This window comes from Emys orbicularis, chromosome 1 (assembly GCF_028017835.1).
Source record: "Emys orbicularis isolate rEmyOrb1 chromosome 1, rEmyOrb1.hap1, whole genome shotgun sequence".
Classification (NCBI taxonomy): Eukaryota; Metazoa; Chordata; order Testudines; family Emydidae; genus Emys; species Emys orbicularis.
The window spans coordinates 202,308,834-202,321,833 of record NC_088683.1 but is presented as its reverse complement, the minus strand read 5'-3'; the positions used below and the strand labels follow the sequence as shown (position 1 = coordinate 202,321,833).

The following is a 13,000-nucleotide window of genomic DNA, read 5'->3' as shown; positions in this document are numbered from 1 at the left end:
GGGAACAGAGCCAAAGAGAAAAGGTCTGATCCTGGTGCCACTGAAGTCTATGGCAAGTGGGGTTCATTAGGGTTTTTCTTTTAAGCAACTAGTGGAGCAAAGGGTTTACAATTGCCAATTAAGAGAGGTATTTGCATATTCACAATATTTAATAAGAAATAATCATACAATTATGCAAATCCCTGCACTCTGGTTGGTTAATGAGTATCAGCCAATGCACAGATATTCAGACACACTGTATAGCTGAGAAAGAAACAGAGGATTAGGTAAACTGGACGCCTGGAATGAGAGTGTGCAACTATTCCTCTGGAAAGCCTTTCTTTGATCTCCTGTGACAGCAGGGCCCTCTGACTTGGGGGATTCTAGAATTGTAAAGATCGATTTTACAAAACGAAAGTTCCTGCCCCCTTTCTGTGCAAAGGCAGCCTTGAAAACAAAAATGGATATAAACCAATCACTAGAGATGAATGGAACAAGCAGCGGGGCTCTACTTCTGCAACAGGAATCTGGTGGAGACATAACTATTCCATACATGCACACACCCTTTTAATGCAAAGTGAGTCAGTTATGTTTGGGATGTATCCCCAATAACAACATGGCCAGATTGAACCACAATCTTGACGTCAGCACAGTATAGTGGTGAAATCACAACGGACTCCTGTCCACTATGTCTCAAGGAGGTGGATGCAGTACAAAATTATTTCACAGGCTTGCCCAAAAATGCTAAGGCTTTGCATAATTGGGGGAAAATAATTATATCTCAATACTTATACAGCATCTGTGCACTCTGATTGGCTAAGACAACCCCATTTTGCCTCTTTCTTTCTTCTGAGCTTACTGGCTAACTTCAGATGTAAGAATGGCCCTACTGGGTCAAACCAAAGGTCCATCTAGTCCAGTATCCTCTCTTCCAACAGTGGCCAGTGCCAGGTGCCCCAGAGACCATGAACAGAACAGGTAATCATCAACTGATCCATCCCGTCATCCATTCCCAGCTTCTGGCAAACAGAGGCTAGGGCCACCATCCCTGCTGTACCATCAACTTAGTACAAACAGCTGGTACTGTGCATCCTCCACTAGAAGGCAATATCAAAAGGGGTTGTAGACTCCAGTGATCAAATAGGGTCATAGAAGTTGGAGCTGGAGAAGACCTATGTTGTCCGTTAAAGAATGTTTTTATAGGCCTGTAAAAAAAAAAAAAAGACCCATTGCCTAACTACAGTCAACGTATTGTAGAAATAAAATTTAGAACTCCATTTAAAACAAATATTCTTTAACCCTTCTGCACAGAGAATCCTAAGGAAGACTGTAAAATGATGGTGGTGAGGATAGTAGTGGTAGAGTAAATTGGCTGACAGCATTTTAACCTCCATGTCATCAGACCAGCTTATCTGAACTCTGGTAGCCAGATGGCACTAGCCCTCCCACAAGTGCGACAAAAGGAAATCTGAAGAACATCTTTGTTCTCACACCTTTTTATCGGATATTCACCAGGACTACAGAAGCATGATTAGGACAATTCCAATGGATTTAAGGAGGGAGGCCACCTACTGACAGACAGAAGGGGTGCAAAATTCCATGATGCTTTTGTCTACCCCTCATTTTTTCCTTGCCATTCTGCTTCATTAAACAAGGCCTAAATCTTCCTTTATGGACATTTTTAACAATTTTGGAAGGTTTAATCAAGCAGCCACAGCTGAATGAGCAATGGTACTCTCCGCTAGAGGCAAACAGGCCAAATAGCTGTGTTCCAGCGAAGAATATTGCTCAGTATCATTACTTGATATACCTTTCATTTATAAAGTACTGAAAGCGTACAAGACACGGTCCATGCCTTGAGGAGCTTGCATAGGGTATATGCTTTCTTAACTGGCCACACACATCCATCTACTGGTAGAACATGGACCGCTCTCAAAAATAGTTAAAATTTTGCATTAGGGGAAAAAAGATCTGGGAGCAATAGGTTTAAAGGGCCAGCCTGCAAAATAAGTCTGCATGGGCTAATCTCTTTCTGCCAGAACAAGTCACAGACATCATATGCCTCCTTCACTTGCTCACACCCAATGCTGGAGAGGTGGTAGAGTCTTATTGATACAGATTTTTCACAACAGTCATGTTAATTTTTGTTAAAATTCTGACGTGTAAATGAGAGTCCGAGACTGGCCTTATGAAACTCAACAGCACACATTTCTAGTACATCACTGTCAACCCCAATTATGCAGCTACAACAGCCTTCCTGAATGTTTTGTGTTTTTTTACACTATCTTACTGGGGAAGAAAGGAACACTTCCTTCAATCTTGTAACAAGGAGTTGAAGGGTAAAGGCTGGTTAGGCACTCAAGGGGGAACAGGAAACCTACTAAAACTTTTCAAAAATATAACTAAATTATTTCTCCCCAAAATTTGCCATGGGAAGAATAAAATCCCATGTGCACCTAAAAATATGAATTGACAGATTTCCACTGACTTCTGGCCATTATTTAGAGCATTGCGGGGCTCTATAAATCATATCACTGATCCAGGACCAAATATTGTCCATCATGGGCCTCTGACCAGTGTATGCTAATGACAAGGAATTATGGGGAACTCATCTTGCACTCGAATACCATCATTGATTTGAAACAGGAAAGAGCATCCCAGTCCAACTTTATACTTTCTTCAGCAACAAGAGTGAGCTTCTCAATTAACAGTCTTGAAATTTTCTATGAATGTCAACTACCAAAGTTTACTGTACAACAGAGCAAGAGGTAACTTTCACAGGGTGACATTTGAATCCCTACTAAGGTCCCAAACAGTCCTCAATGGAGTTAGGAGAACCATATTCCAAAAACTCAGAAACAGACATAGTAGTAAACTTGTTACTTAATTATTTCCTTTCAGGACAAAGCTCTCCCTGTCATCTTCCTTTCCTGGCTTTACTTTCTCACCAAACGAAGGGGAACTGACTCAGAGTCCCTCTCCTAGGGAAGAGGTCAGGATCCAGAATTACCACAGAGCTGTGTGACTTTGAGGAGCAGTCCAGTATAAATAATCCTGCATGTGGTTGTGAGGAATGTGGTCTTTTCATGTGGAGCCTTTTACCTCAGTCACTGGTTTGAATTCAGTTCAGCTTGGTAGTTACCAAAAGACATGACTATCTCACTGCCAAGGAATTATGTGGACCTGTGAGTTGGAGGTGCTAGTCCAATATTCTGTGGGCACAAACCAGAACCCTCGACAGTCTGAGCACAGAGGTTAAAAAGCGAATGGACTATCAGGGCTGAACTTCCTTCTCACCACTAGCTACGGCTGCTGCAGGGTCAGAGTTTAAGCCAATTGAAGGGGCATGAAGGGCAAGGCAGGAGAGTGAATGGAAACCTCACATTAGCAATCATCCCAAAGTTCTTGTTCTGTAGCTAGGATAAATAGAAGCTTTCAGTATCCCATATTGTCAAACCAATGCCTTCCACAGGCATTAGATTCACAAACTTTACTATAGTATTAATTGATAATATAAATTGTACAAATATAAATACAGTGAAACAACAATACTTTTCACCTAATTGTTAATTCAATAATACAGCAGAATGAAAACTGTTCCATAATCTGATTTATACTGTTGTCAACACTAGGTCATTTCATGGCATTATGCTAGTTATCACAAGAGGGTTACAAACACATTTATATGGATTTGAGCCAGACTAGTTTTGGTTAGTTTGTGCTGAGCAAAATCAATGCAGCTTTCCTTTAAGGAGTTTCTAAAATAGAATAAAGAGGAATAAAGAAAATGAAAATGATAATTCAGGTGAGAGGCCTGATGCAAAGTCTGCAAATTTGCTGCCTATATCAGTACTTAAATACACAGTCATAGTTATTGTGTTAAACTACACACTTAGGCTACTTTTACTCAAGTAAACAAAAGTTAGAGACTAATCCCTATTCCAAATAGAAAAATCTCTCTTCTACAACCTGAAAAATGCCAAATTAAGTACAATATTCCAGACAACCCACATCCCAGGGATGAAGTCTTGCTGAAGGCAATCAGTGTTGAAAATTGTGTTGACAGCTCCATCGAGCATGCTCGGGAAGTCCCTCTCCAACCACTTTCATGAAGGAAACTTCTTCCTCAGATGACTAAATGTCTATGAACTGTGCAGAAAAGACATAAAAGGGGCCATAAACCCAATCTCATCGTTGTCCCTTTGAATGACCGCTCCTTTCCTGTATGCAGTGTTGTTGTAGCTTTCCTGTTAGCCAGAAAGAGCAAGAAAAGCTGCTATGCAACATGAGGATTAACTTTTCCTATACATAGAATGGCTTTCAGGAGCCTTGCAGCATGAGGCGAGTGACAGAATTTCCCTCTTTTTCTAAATTGTGGTTAAATAAATTAAAAACATGTTGAATGATTGACAGGCCATGCACCCTTCCTCCTCTGTGTACATGTTGGTGTTACTTCCTCCTAGAGGGGGATTCATATCTGCTGGTTTTGCAGTCCCAGGTCAGGGGACTGAAGAAACAAGGACATGGGAGTAATTCATCACAGGAAGCTCTGAATCTCAATGTGGCTGTGGAGCTTGTCATTTGTGTCATTTGAGTCACTATGGCAGGCTAAGGTTTCTGCTGGATACGTCTGCTTGCCACCTGAGGCATGTTGCATATACACTAAGAAGAAGCTGCAGAACCAGGCTCGATAGCCTTTTGGATTTTGTGTGGTTGAGGAGGCTAAAGATCTTTTTAGATGGACTGGATGAATGAAGAAGGAGAAGAGTCAAAATTGGATTCTGAGGAACAAGTCTTTGCTTTCAATGGTGTAATATTAAAGGATCTAATTTAAATGTTTTTTGCCATTAGAGTCCCTTTGATTTTGTTTTCACATAATGTAGAAATTTGAAAATCTAGAAAGGTAACAATGGATGTGTATGACAGTTCAGTCTGATACTACAATTCCTTTGAAAATAATGTAACTACATAGCAAATACAATTCCCTTGAATTATTACAGTCTATTGAGTAAACACATATTTATGGATACCTTTTACCTTCATGTGCTTTAACATAAACCATAATGGCTCACTTGAATGTCTTGTTCAGGACACATTAGTGTGTGATTTGAGCTATTTAGTGAGTTGATTATTCGCAACAATGGACTGCTTTATAAACTATTGCCGTGTCAAGTGGTACACAGCACTCTTCAGAGCAAGGATTCTTGGCACACTATACACTAATGTGTTTATAGAGCAAACTTAGAATCTTCAGTTCATGGCTCATTAACCTCATGAACTTTGGTACCATTGTGATTTGTCAATCATGCATAATAAGCCAGTGTATCAAAATTTCTTATGAAAATTTGTTTAAAAATATTGCCTGCTTAATTTTTTTTTTTTAAACAAACACTTTAAAAAAGAGCACATACACAAAAAAGCACCGGACACCACTACATGTACAGAGAAGAGAAAAAATATTCATTTAAGTACTGTAATTACAAAGATATTGCCCAAATTTGGAGAAAATCCATTTATGGGCTGGTGTTATACAGGCCAATATTGTGTTTAGGACAAATGTTTATAATCAAGTTACACATCTTTACACACACTAACTTATAATGGGAATGTCGAGAAAGACTTCACTCAAGTAACACTGGCATGCATGATTATAGTACGAAAATGTTTGAGTGCTATGCAAAATAGTTACATTAAGTTATGCTGGTGTACAGAGCATATTTTTTTTTTTGCAAACTAATGAAGGAAATACATTATATTGTACCGTGCTGAATGCACTTCTAGGAGAAGGAAAATCTGTGTAGCTAACTAACAAGCAAATTTTAAGCTTAAATCCTAGTCTTAAAATGAAGTTTGAGAGTCAATGTGGTAACATACTACAATTGCTCCACTCTCTACTGATAGATGAGACTTGCATGTTGATTGGTTTCAACGTAGCATTTAGAAAACACTTACGATCAGGAGCCACGTTTGAAAAGTTGTAATTAATTGTGATCAATTTGAGTGTGTCTCAGTATGCAAAGGAAACACCACAAACTTCCCTCTGTATTAAAAGCGGAGTTTCAGGTTATTCATGTATGGTTAATTTGTTACACATACTAATACCACTTGTCAAATTCTGTTTGTACACAGCAAGAAGACGACAAACACATTTTGGTCTAGCTTTTTATACGAAGAATTTAATTATCTATACATGTGACTAATTGTAAAGGCTGTATTACAGTTGTTAAAGCTGCAGGTTTTATATATTTATATATTTTACATTCATATCAATGAAAATACTGAAGTGCAATTGAATAAGGAGCTTCACTTGTTCTTTGCACCACATGAAAAGGGGGGAGGGGTAAGGAAGGAACTCTACGACACCGCCAGCATGAAATTTAGAAATACATGAACAGAACATGACTAAATGTTAAAGTCATTAGTAGAACGGCTATATTGTGCTTGAGGCATGGTTCTTTTCCCCCCGGGTGCAGAGAGCACCAGGCATTTCATTAAGAGCTTATAACTAATGTTTGAAAGACAAACATGGCTTAGGCTACAGCACATCTACTACATAAACTTGACTGTAAGCTCCATTTAATATTAATTTGTATAAATTCCACAGTCTAGTTAAAAAATGTAAACATTGGAAATTAATTGCAGGGAGATATTTCTATACATTCTTTCTTGTCAAGATAATTACTTGTTCAAAAGATGATGTTCCATAGTCATGTAAAAGTAACAATGGTAATAAAACTTCATGTAACAGGTTGAAAAAAAAAAAAAAAAGTCATGTTAATTCTCAAAGACCACATGAATGTAGTATTCTACTGATTTCAGATATGAAAATGCAAAAACCACACAAATCTGAGACAAACAAAACAAAGATGCTTTCTTACTGTAGCTACAAATAACCGTGCAAAATAAAATTAATGCAATAAGGATTACAGCATTATGCAAGGATAGTATCTCTTGCATTGGAAGGAAATTAATTTCTTCTGTCCACAATGTATTACACACTCAACAAGGAACACCTGATACAAACAGTATAAGAACTGGAACAAAATACCAATTGGGCATGTGTTAAAGTTCTTTAAACTGATTTAACTCCTTCTGTTCTTTTGTAATAGAAAAAAACAAGACATTGATAACACTGGACAAGTGAAAAATAAAAAAAGATACATAAAATCTCAGATTTATGGACATTTGGAACAATTTTAATAGCACATGCAGCATTCCTTGATAGTGGGTCTTTTTGCAAGAACAAAATTGCATTGCAGAAATTTTATTTATTCTTTTCCTTTAAAAGGCTAAAATACACATTTAAAATTATTTGTAAAACTACTGAAAGCACCTGTGCAAAGGTGGAAAAAATTAGTTTGGTAACTATGAAAGCCACAAAAGGACCCACTATCCTGTGTATTTTTTTTTCTTTTTTTTTGTAATTTTGCTTCTATATCTGTAGATAATTAACTCAAACATTGCGATTACATGCAACTAATGTAAAATGAGGTAAACTGCTCTGCAGTGTGTTCTTCTACTCAGAAGGCAGTAGATGATCATGCTGGAAGTCACATGATCAAGGCTGCATCTCCCATCATCCCTCTGGGCAGTGATATGGGATAGTGGGTCTCTTTGAGGACTTTCAAGCCTGAGTGGGGGATGGACAACATATGATTCCTAGAAAAAGGAGGAAAACAACACATAAGCAAAACAAAACAATGAGCAAAATTCAAGCTAGGAAAATGAGTCAGGCATGTAAACAGCATGATGCAAAAATGATAAAAGGGAACATGCTACAAAGGGGATGGAACTAAAAAAACCCAAAACACAAAATAAGGTTTCTTTTACAGAAGGTCTTCAAAGAGACTTTGGCAAATGCAGCAGTGGTCAAGCTTTGAGTTCTGCAAACCATAGCAGAATCATAGCAATGCTGCATGTTACATTTTAAAATACTACATAAGCAGTAACAGTAAGATAGTAAACAGGACACTTACATTGCTGGCTTGGGTCCATATCTGTCGTCAGTTTCACATAGTTGGATGGGAAGAGACCCACTTGTCCATTCACTTCTCCTTTCCACCAATCTGGGTCGTCCTTGTTCAGGACGTTTATGATCTGGCCTTTGTTGAATGCCAGTTCATCGTCATTCTGTGCAGTGTAGTCATACATGCCAATTACTTGGCACACTGTAAGATAAATGAACAAGTCTATGGCATCGATAACATTCCAGTAAAATAGCATATGTAAGTGTATTCAAGTTACAATGATGATTACTGTCTGCAATATTTCCCTGGCTAGAAAATACTCAGCAAATAATAAGATGAGTTTACATATCAAGATTGACTTTCTGAAAGTCAAAACTTGTTCTAGGATTAGATATTAGTTTTCTACAGCCATTTAACTTTAGTTTTATAGTTATTCTACCCACAAAAGCTCTACAGTGGTTTTATGTGGAGACAAAACAATCCCACATGTTCTGGATCTTCTCTAGCATTACAAAGCCTACTCTCTCAGCTAGGACTTGTCAACTGACAAATAACTGTGGCATACAGAACATTTTCGAACCCCCACTTTTACAAATTTAGGGTATGGACTCTTTCTTCAAAGTATTATAACTTCTCTTTGAAGGGGGAGAAAGCCTAAACACAGCTCCAGTCAGGAGAAAGCAAGCAATGATATCCCTCTGGTGCCAATGCTGCCAGAGATGTTTAGAATATCAGAAATTAGAGACTGTTGGGAGGGGAGGGGGGGAGAGGGGAAAAAAATTCAGAAAACTTGTTAGGTCATTTAACCCATCCTCTTGTCAGGGCAAAATTGTTGCCTGCAATATATTTTTCTATTTTCTTATCATGGAACTCAGTATATCTGAGTGGCTCCCAGGACACAATGGGCTCTGCACAATCACAATAGAGAGGAAAATTAGAAAACTGGCCCAATTCTCCCAAACAAGGTAGGGCTGTATTCTCTTTTAAACAAAAGAACAACAACAACAACAACTTATTTCCTTATACTTTCCGCTGTGTTCTATGTTCCAAGCAATGGGGCTTCTGGTATTTTCCCCTCAAAAGATCGTTTGACAGTCTAATAGATCTCAGTGTCAGGAAACAGCTCCATGATATTCAGCATTAATTTCCTCCCAGTACTCCATGCTAGCACTTGTATAATTCAAAATAATTCCTGTTTACTTTTCCAGAGACCTGGGGCCTGTTATGACTCCTTTTAATTATTGCTTTGCCTATCATGCTAAGGAGGAGTCAGATAACTAATCCAAGCTAATTTCCACATTTGACTATATATGGTGTACACAGTTCAGTGCAGAGTTTCTCTAACATTTATAAATTTTTAGCATTCTGTTTCTTAAGCTGAAAAAAGGTAATTTGTCATCCATTGTTATTTGTCCCAACTAATACTGTATCAAGCCAAATAAAGTCTGAATTTGGTCCTATCCCACTACACTTAAGTTTGCTAGTGAAGTTTTGAATATATAGTAGAACCTCAGAGTTATGAATACCAGAGTTATGAACTGTCCAGTCAACCACACACCTCATTTGAAACCAGAAGTACACAATCAGGCAGCAGCAGAGAAAAAAAAGAAGCAAATACAGTACAGTACCGTGTTAAATGTAAACTACTAAACTCTAAGGTTCTACTGTACCCCATCTCAGATGGAAAACCCTAGGAATGATCCCAATTTGCTTGCATTCCTAGCAGTGACAGCAGCTCCAAAACCCACAGATAACTATATAAGTAAATTAAAGCGTATGTACCCCTCATTTCTGTTAAAAAAACAAAATAATGATATGCAGTTGGCCCAGTGGTTATCTGTAATACTTCATCTGATACATGGGTTAGAATCAGAGTGCAGGTTCCTGTCTCGCTCTCTCCAGCTCAGCACAAGCTACAAATACTATGGAAGCAGCACACTTATTCTTTAAAGTAAGTAGGAATGCTTGGAAACAGGTTTTCTAGTATTTCTATAAAATAACCTCTCTACCTGTGGCAATACAGAAGTGGCAGTCACAGGCTATGAAGGAAGTCCTGCTCATTTCTCAAGCTAGGAGGACAGTGCTCACATCACAGGTTTAGAAGGGGACAGATATAAAGCAGTGAGAAATTAAGAAAGTCTCAAGGTCCCAATAGGCAAAAAGTGTCCATGCAACAGAATTTAAAAAGCTGTCCAAAGTCATACAATTCATGTTATGTTATGATAGTCCTTCCCCTTCAAACTCCAGACATCATGTGCTATTGCACACTTTAAAGACCCCTCTCTATGTACTACCCTGGCCACTACTCTCCTCTTATGAAGATTCTTCTCAGTTCTACTCCCCACAGCCATAAGTTGCTCCTTTGCATAAAAAACCCTCTATATTCTGTTCCACCAGCCCATACCTCCAGACTTCCTCCATAAAGACACCCTATTAGACTGACCACATGCCAAATGAGGACATTATCATTACAAAAGGAAATACAAGATCGTCCCTTTTCTTCCACACACTCTCCAAAGTCAATATAAAGTTGTATTTGATACGATCATGTTTGATGTGTCCAATATTCATGATACGAATAATGTAAGACATTGCTAGAATGTTTATGTATTTGTATAAAACATTGTTTAGCGCTTGTGAAAGGTTCTAGCTTGTCAGCCCTATAATACAGAAAATACAAGTGCCTCTGCAATGCCTTGCTAGTGTGCCCCAAGCCTGAACTGGTGGGAGCTACCTCACCAGTGGTGAGAAGATAGATCAGTCTTCATGCCAGTTGACTTTTTTGCTTCCCTGCTAAGTCTACCAATAAGAGGGCCATTTAGTGCTACTTGGGATGCAGACTTTTCTGATGTGGCCACCTGCAGGGCCGGCTCCAGGCACCAGCTTGCCAAGCAGGTGCTTGGGGCGGCCACTCTGGAGAGGGGCGGCACTTCCAGCCATTCGGCGGCAATTCGGCAGACGGTCCCTCACTCCCGCTCGGAGCGAAGGACCTCCCGCCGAATTGCCGCCGCAGATCGCGATCGCATCTTTTTTTTTTTTTTTTTTTTTTTGGCCGCTTGGGGCGGCAAAAACCCTGGAGCCGGCCCTGGCCACCTGCTTTCACGAAAAACTGAAATGAGACTTATTTCATACTTTTCAAAGAGGTCGCTGAACATATCAGATGACAGCTTTCAGTCATTCAAGTATTCCATTATAATTTCATGACTTATCTAGTACCCTAGCATTTAAATACTTATGACTACTTTTCCTAATTATTTGGAGACGGAACATCAAGACAGACGGCATGCTTGGTGTTTCAGTGTGTAGGTTCAATGTTTTATACACAGTCAATTAGAAATAGACTCCTTTTGGCTCAAGGGAATGATAATGGTTAGAGAACAGCTCAGGGAAGTAGTGTACGAGTGTAAGTCCAAGCCAGGTCAATATTAATGGAAGACATTACCATCTGGATATCGTTCAATGGCTTATGTGGAACAAACTGATTGTCTCACTTCAGATCCTCATGGGCAAGTGTCCTTACCACAAGGGTACCACCCAAACTGGCAAACTCAGCAGGGATATTAAGGACACAGAATGAGCTATCTTCTCACCCTTAAACCTGGTCCTGCCACAGTTGGCATACATTAGTAGGACGGTTTGTTACTGCTTGTGCTGGATCTTTAGTGGATAGTATATTTCAGTCTCTAGGGGCACCAGTCCTGTATCCTTTCATTAGCATTAAAATAAGCAAATATGTATGACAGATATATTGCATGTTAACTCGACTGGTCTTCTTTCCCTAAAGTCATATGATCAAAGCTAGATATGAGAAAATACTCTATAGATGAAATAAAGAAACTTATTGTATAGAAATTCATAAGAAAAATGAAATATTTTAGAAAGGAACTTTGAAACCCAAGTGACTAGTATAACAGTTAGTTCACTAGAAATGTCCAGTTCTAAACTACACAAGTGACACAGAACAACAAATATTTTGAGAACATTACTGTATTACTTACCAGAAGGTAATACTGTTGATTTAGGTGGCTCGGTTGGTGTAGTTTTACTGGTACCAGGACTTAAAAGTTTTACATAGTTAGCAGGGAACCATCCTATCTGTCGTTTTTTCCCTCGTGCCTAATAAGAAAATAATTCTTTTCAGAGGGTTAAGCACATCAACAGACCCCAAACCAGGCCAGGGTAACTCAGTCTACATTTTATTTATATTTGAAGTTACAATGACCACTTTAAAATAGGCCAAATGATTTTACAGAACATAGACAGTTGGTTTTTTTAAGAGCACTGAAACATTCTGATACTCATGTAAGTCCTTTTCTACTTGGCAAACATTGATTTCTCCCACACTGTATTTCTAAGAAGCTAAAATTAGAGTATAGAATCATAGAAATGTAGGATTGGAAGGGACTTTAAAAAGTTATCAAGTTCAGCCCCCTCACTAAAGCAAGACCCAAGTACCTAGACCATCCTTGACAGCTGTTTGTCCAACCAGTTCTTAAAAACCTCCAGTGATGGGGATTCCACAACCTCCCTTGGAAGCCTGTTCCAGAGCTTAATTACCCTTATAGTTAAAAAGGTTTTACTCATATCTAACCTAACGCTCCCTTGCTGCAGATTAACTCCATTATTTCTTGTCCTACCTTCAGCGCACATGGAGAACAGCAAACTATAGCCGTAGTATTATAAAGTTACAATAGATACACAAACAGTTACCAATTGCTACAAAGATAATGACAGACACTGTGGCATAGGAAGCGTTCCAAGTTTTTGTTCAGCTAAACTTGAAGATTGGACATTTATCAAACAAGAGCTTAGCAAGATTTAAAAAAAGGGACTGGACATTTACATAGATATCAAGAATCTCCAGCTATAATTAAGAACGAATTTTGGAAGGGACATTAAAGTTCATGCTTCAGGGCTTCAACCAATTTAACTAAGGGAAACTAGGATGAGACAATGTAGAGGACAGATCTGCCTACAGCAGGGTTGTCACACCTTCCACTGAAATATCTGGTACTGAGCATTATTGGAGACAAAACACTGGACTAGATGGAACT

At 38.7% G+C, this 13,000-nt stretch overlaps 1 protein-coding gene across 1 annotated transcript in view; it reads right to left on the bottom strand.

The window, feature by feature from the left end:
• Positions 1-6,135: 6,135 nt before the first annotated feature.
• ITSN1 (intersectin 1) overlaps positions 6,136-13,000 on the bottom strand; it is a 184,360-nt gene continuing 177,495 nt past the window's right edge. The window contains exons 27-29 of the mRNA XM_065413292.1: positions 11,945-12,062; positions 7,956-8,147; positions 6,136-7,638 (exon numbers count right to left, since the gene is read on the bottom strand). Coding sequence (XP_065269364.1) covers positions 7,637-7,638; positions 7,956-8,147; positions 11,945-12,062 — 312 coding nt within the window. The 3' untranslated portion in view covers positions 6,136-7,636. The remainder of the gene's footprint in view (positions 7,639-7,955; positions 8,148-11,944; positions 12,063-13,000) is intronic.